Here is a 6,000-nt window from a genome sequence, read left to right on the forward strand (position 1 = left end):
GAAGTGTTCTAATCATTGAGAGTGGCTAAATGGAAGTAAAGATTCTAAAATGGGAAGATGTTCCCAAAACAGACAGTAGTTAAAGGGCAATTTTGCACCCCATTACCCCATGCATTGGTGTCTAATAGACTCCAGTGAACAAAAATCTTACAAATTGGTCCAGTATTGAGCCAGATCACAGTGACGAGCCGGTGTGAACAGAGCTGCAATGTAAACTAATGGGGCAATTGTGCACCCCCGATTTCTGTCCACTAAAAGTGATTGTTTTTACCACTGACAGGCTCAGATTGTAATTAAAAGTGTCTGACAACATTATCCATCTCAAGAGTTGACTTCTTGTCCGAAGACAGCAGTGTGGAGTGTGGAACGCGAGTCGGGTGAAAGGCATTCTGGGAGATGTTGTTTTGGAGTAGGCTACAGAAAAGACAGGCTCCTGTTATCTAAAAGATTGTCAGTGCCGTGGCTCAATCTTTAAATGATTTTGAGAATGTGGATGAGAGTGAGGAGTGAGGAGAGAGAGAGAGAGAGAGAGAGAGAGAGAGAGAGAGAAAGAGGTTACAGCTGCAGAGTGTTTTGTGCAGTCAATAGGCTATAATACATCCATGGTTTCGTGTTATCTAAAAGATTTTCAATAAAAACAACAGTTCATATTTGCTCATGTCTCTATCACAGCCCTGTTGATTAGAGGGTGGAAATCCTCTGAGGTGGTGACACAGCGTTGTGAAATGTACGAGGTATATCACTGAACACATCAAGACCAGAGATATCTGGCAGCAGAAGGTCCCACTCCTGACAACATAGGATCTGTAAAGTGTCCTGAGTGAACTTTGAAGAAAATTGCTCAAATATCCAGGTCTGACTCACAACGTAAAGTAGTTTTGAAAGGTCTTCTTTACCTGCCCTTCTTAATGGTTTCTCTGCCCAGCAGAGGTCCAAGAACTGGATCCAATGTTTCCTCCAAGTTCTCGATCAGAACCACATCACCTGCTGCCAGTGCTCTCTCTACGGCATCCAGGTAGCTGAGGACAGGACAGCAGAACCCCTCCATCAACATCTTCTCCAGAAATATGACCATGAGCACATTTCACCGTAAAGCCTCTTACCCTCTCTGTCCGATGCGGATGACACGTAGGTTCTCGCCGTATTTGGTTTTGATCCACTTGATGCCTTGCAGCTGGGGGTCCACCATGAGGGGCCAGCGCTGGCAGGAAGTGAGAATTGTGGCGTTTTCAGTAGACATCCTGTCGGCGGGCAGCCCCTCGTTTTGCCATGCCGCGATGTCGGCGCCGTCTGTCAGCATGGTCAGAGGGTCCAGGTCAGGGGTCACTGGGATGGGAACCTTACAGATGATAGCGGTTACATATGAAGTTTGAATTATTTTTACGACATTGGCTAAGTCTAAAGAGTGGAACAAGTTTATGCTAAGCAAGTTTTACATATACATATAATACACTGGGTATATATATATATATATATATATATATATATATATGTATATATATATATATAGATAGATAGATAGATAGATAGATAGAGAGAGAGAGAGAGAGAGAGACAGCGAGAAAGAGCGAGAGAGAGAGAGTCTACAACCACTACGTTCCACTTCCGGGATTATTCAGGTGCCGCTGGAAATTCCGCCGGATGTCTATCATTTTCATAAACCAATCACAATGGTTTTGGCGGGGCTAAGCGCCGGACAGAGCCATGGTGCCTCTGCAAAATAGCCTCGGGAAGGAACTTGTTTTGTTGGAACATGTGTACGTTCAAAAGTAGTTTTAGTCGTGCAACAGAAAACTCAGATTGGACAGATAGTCTAGCTAGCTGTCTGGATTTACCCTGCAGAGATCTGAGGAGCAGTTAACCATAGTCCTCAGAAATCCACCGGAGTTTAGAACGCCAACACAAAGAAAGAGGAAGGGGAGGGACATCCGGGCCGAAAAGAGGGACATCCGGCGGCACTGGAGCAATCCTGGAAGTGGAACGTCGTTGATTTGGACTAACTTTAAGGCCACCCACCTCCAGCTGACTGAGATACGGCCTCCAGGTGTTGTCCATGAGCTGGAGCCGGTAGCGTTTGGTGAAGTATCCCAGGTAGGAGATGAAGGCGGTGATGAGGAGCACGTCCCCACACAGAGTCCTCTCCTGTTTCTTGAAGTTTTCTACGGCCTCCGCCCAGCGCACATTTTCCGATGCTAGACCCCCCACCTGAAACACAGGGACAAGTTTTCCATTATCTATTCCTCCTGGGCATCCTGTCAAATCAGATCTAAAGGAACTTTATGGCTGCCGTCATCGATGCAATACACAGCCTCGTGAACATCAGGAAATCTCCAGAACAACAATGCCTTGCTACCTACAAGTCCATGTTTATTAGGTTTTCATATTCTTTATCACCTCTCTGCTCGTGTACCAACACCTCTACTCTTTACTGCAGCAATGATCCTATTTCCCTTCAGGGATCAATAAAGTTCACCTTAATATCCCATCTCTTCCAAACTGGAGAGGACCCGCACTTTACACAGACTGTAACTTCGCAACATACATCACAGAGACACTGCACACTTCAGCACGTTGACTGCGTTTGCAATGATATTTGTGACTGACAAGCAGACGTACACAACCTTTGTGCTTTTGTTGCTCCAGTCAGGCCTTTTGAAAATCTACAAAAAAAGAGTTAGTATGGGTTAGTATGATATCATACTAACCCATACTAACTCTTTTTTTGTTGTGATTTACACACTGCAGGTGGTGGTCGAATTTATGTGTGTGCGTGTGTGTGTGTGTGTGTGTGTGTTGTGTGTGTGTGTAAACGTGCACCTAAGAAAGCGACAGCTGCACAAGTAGATATAAAAATAGCTTTTGGGTATGTGTGTATAAATGCCGGGCCATATTTATTTTTCTGTTCAGAATTATGCGGTGGATGTGTAAGGAAAGCTACTTACAAAACAACATGTATGACATAATATTTTCCCCATGTACCTACATTCATTTTAGTATTTCTTTGACACAAACACAACATACTGTAACAGTGTTGTTGTCTCACCACCACTTAAAACATGACAGACTTTATTGTGCAATTATATTTATATATTTTAGTTTTCTTCTGGTAAAATGCTACACACCATGTGTGTATTACAATTATGGGTGCAACTACTCTGTGCGATTATCAATTGTGTAAATATCTGCAAAAGTGAAAGGTGTATATAGCCACTTTATTTTATTTGTATTTTTGTCTTTGATCAATCAGTCACTTTTTTCCTTTGCTTTTTGACTCTTGAGTTGCTGTAACAACGTGGGATCAATAATGATCTCATCTTCGGTTTGAATATCAGCCAAGCTTTATCCTGCACTGCACAACAAATGGTGAAGAAGACTGGTGAAAGTTATTGAGGATAAACATTGTGAAATGTCAGAATATTTGGATGAATAATCTGACATAACATGATAACATCATAACAACATCATAACATGTGCATTTAGGAAAGAGAGAAATAAGCAGTTTGTGTGTATATATATGTGTATAAATACCGGTTTGTACCCATCTACAATATATCTATCTGAGGGAAGGAGCATGTGGGTCGGATGAGAAAGAGTGTGTGTGTGTGTGTGTGTGTGTGTGTGTGTGTGTGTGTGTGTGTGTGTGTGTGTGTGTGTTCATGCGTGTGTGACCCCGCTGTTGCCCCCCTCACCAGGCGGTTGGCCAGGGAAATGGTGCGTGCGGTTGACTCGGCTTCCTGCTGGCACTTCAGCTTGTCTGCGGTGGCTTTCTCAAACTTGGCTGTCAGCTTGGCCAGGTTCTCATTAAGGTGCTGATAGGCCACAAACACAGACACACACACAGGAAGAGAGACACATTGGCACTTGTTAAAAACAGCGTGGTCATAAAGAATCCTCAAAGACAAAGAACAAACATAGCTAAAGTCTCCCTATGAAAGAAACTTGGGAGTGTGCAAAAAGTTGGAAGCAACTTATGGATTTATTTGGCATACGGAAGCAATTAGCACAAGGACAAACAGGATTAAGCGGTGGAGAGGCACACAGGTTCAGTAGATTAGTTTGAGGATTGCTAATTCCCCTTGGCTCCGAACCCACTCTCCACTCAAGTAATCTGACTGAGGGCTGAAAAATGACAGCGACAAGTCATGCTGGATCTTATTAGGAGGAGTCCTCACTCGGCAGAGTTTAATGTGAGCAGCCGACGCAGTGTCCTGAGTGCCGCGCTCTGCTGGGGCTGATGTGCTGAATGGCAAACGCCAATGAGGAACAATTATTTACAGCTGCTTTTATCAATAGGGGTTTTAGGTCGATGGGTTTGGTTTTAGATTAATGAACAGTAAAAGGTTTTTATAGCACTTACAGTAGCGTCGTATCGATGAAAAGATGCTGGTGTATCGTTCACTCTACTGGCAGAGCTTGTGTGTGCCAACTGTCACTCAAATAATTCATATCCTGAATCTATCTTTAACTTATAGCCTCTGGTTGTTTTTATTTTATTTCTTTTTGAACTGCACGTCTTGAGGATTTAATAGTGGTTGATGTAGCTAGGTGCTGACATTTCTGGCTTCCACAAGTCATTTGACAGCCCACATTGTGTTCTGTACAAAAGTCGGCCCACCAACTAAAGTTTACTCTTTAGTGTTAGTGTCAGTGAAGAGCAGCAAGTCCTTTCTTGACAGACATATCCTCAGGATTTTAGATATTGAAATTGCCGTCATTTAAAACGTAACTCTCGCCAAAATGCAACCTAGGGTCTTTTTGTGAATGTACCTGAGTCAAACTTTCGTTTAAAAGCATATTTAGGACGGAAGCGCCACTTTTAAGACGTACCATATTTTTGTTTTTCGGTCAAATGGCCTTTTGAATGGGAGTAATAGGGGCACTTTTATGCTAGCCTCAAAATAGCTATTTTTAAAACACTAAGAAGGCTCGACACAACATGAAACTTTGCTCGAAGTATCACCAGTTAGTCAGTTATGCTTTAAAATAGATACTTGGCCTAAGCTTTCCTGTATCCTCAGTCCAATGTGAAGGCTTACATTGATCTTGCTCTTAATGGCGGCGAGCTTCTCCTGTGCAGCAGCCAGCTCTGCGTTGGCCTTGCTCAGAGCCTGACGCTTGGGCTCCACCTCGCAGTAAACCTCGTAGAACTTGACAATGTTTAAAACCCAGGAGCACAGGCCGGCCGCCGCATTCGACTTGGAGGCCACCAGGTCTGGCTGGAACTCTGGATCCTGGAGAAGATCCAACAGATCAACAAATACAAAGTTAAACACGGATTAAACGCTCCACCGGCGCCCAGAATCTGGCTTTCTAACATTTCTTCTACCGTATAAAAATAATTATGCAACTGCATTCTCAAGAAGGTTCCAACTGCAGAGCTCACATTTAGGGACCCCAGCTCTGTGAGCCTAATGGGAGGAGAGCAGGGTCTCCGTAGGTGAGATGTGTCACTTACTTTAGGGTCCCCATGCACGAGATGCGTCCATAGACTGTAAGAATAGGGCACATAGCAGCAGTGACTGTTTGTGGACTGCCGTTTTGAAGCCTTGAGTTTGGCAATTTGGCCGTCGCCATCTTGGTATTTTGAAACCGGACGTGACGTTTTTTGCGAGAGATTGGAGCTAGGGAGGATGACGCATCCAAGCCAGTGTTTATGGTTTCAATGGCACTAAGCTAAGCTAAACACTAAAGAGGGAAAGTTCCTTTTTTCCAACCGTTCTAAGCAAGTCATCCAGCGGAGATTTACCGGCGGTTTAACACGGATGTCCAGGTACTGTTGCCATTTATTTGCATGAACAACAGAACAGAAAATCTGCAAACTTTCCCTTAAGTTACCAGCTAACGCTTGGCAGAACGCTAATGCTTGGCAGAACGCTAATGCTTGGCAGAACGCTAACAGTTGACAGAATGGTAGGCGACCAAAATATTCCAGTTAACTTTGCTGAAGTGAAAAAACACAGTGAGAGGGTCAAAGTTTAAGACGAAAACACGGAACAACAG

At 43.8% G+C, this 6,000-nt stretch overlaps 1 protein-coding gene across 1 annotated transcript in view; it reads right to left on the reverse strand.

Moving 5' to 3' along the window:
• Positions 1–6,000, reverse strand: part of dnah9 (dynein, axonemal, heavy chain 9) — a 162,337-nt gene that overhangs the window by 43,946 nt on the left and 112,391 nt on the right. Inside the window, exons 58-62 of the mRNA XM_031323915.2 lie at positions 5,037–5,231; positions 3,690–3,809; positions 2,017–2,205; positions 1,104–1,339; positions 897–1,019 (exon numbers count right to left, since the gene is read on the reverse strand). Coding sequence (XP_031179775.2) covers positions 897–1,019; positions 1,104–1,339; positions 2,017–2,205; positions 3,690–3,809; positions 5,037–5,231 — 863 coding nt within the window. The remainder of the gene's footprint in view (positions 1–896; positions 1,020–1,103; positions 1,340–2,016; positions 2,206–3,689; positions 3,810–5,036; positions 5,232–6,000) is intronic.

Source organism: Sander lucioperca, chromosome 5 (genome assembly GCF_008315115.2).
Source record: "Sander lucioperca isolate FBNREF2018 chromosome 5, SLUC_FBN_1.2, whole genome shotgun sequence".
Classification (NCBI taxonomy): Eukaryota; Metazoa; Chordata; class Actinopteri; order Perciformes; family Percidae; genus Sander; species Sander lucioperca.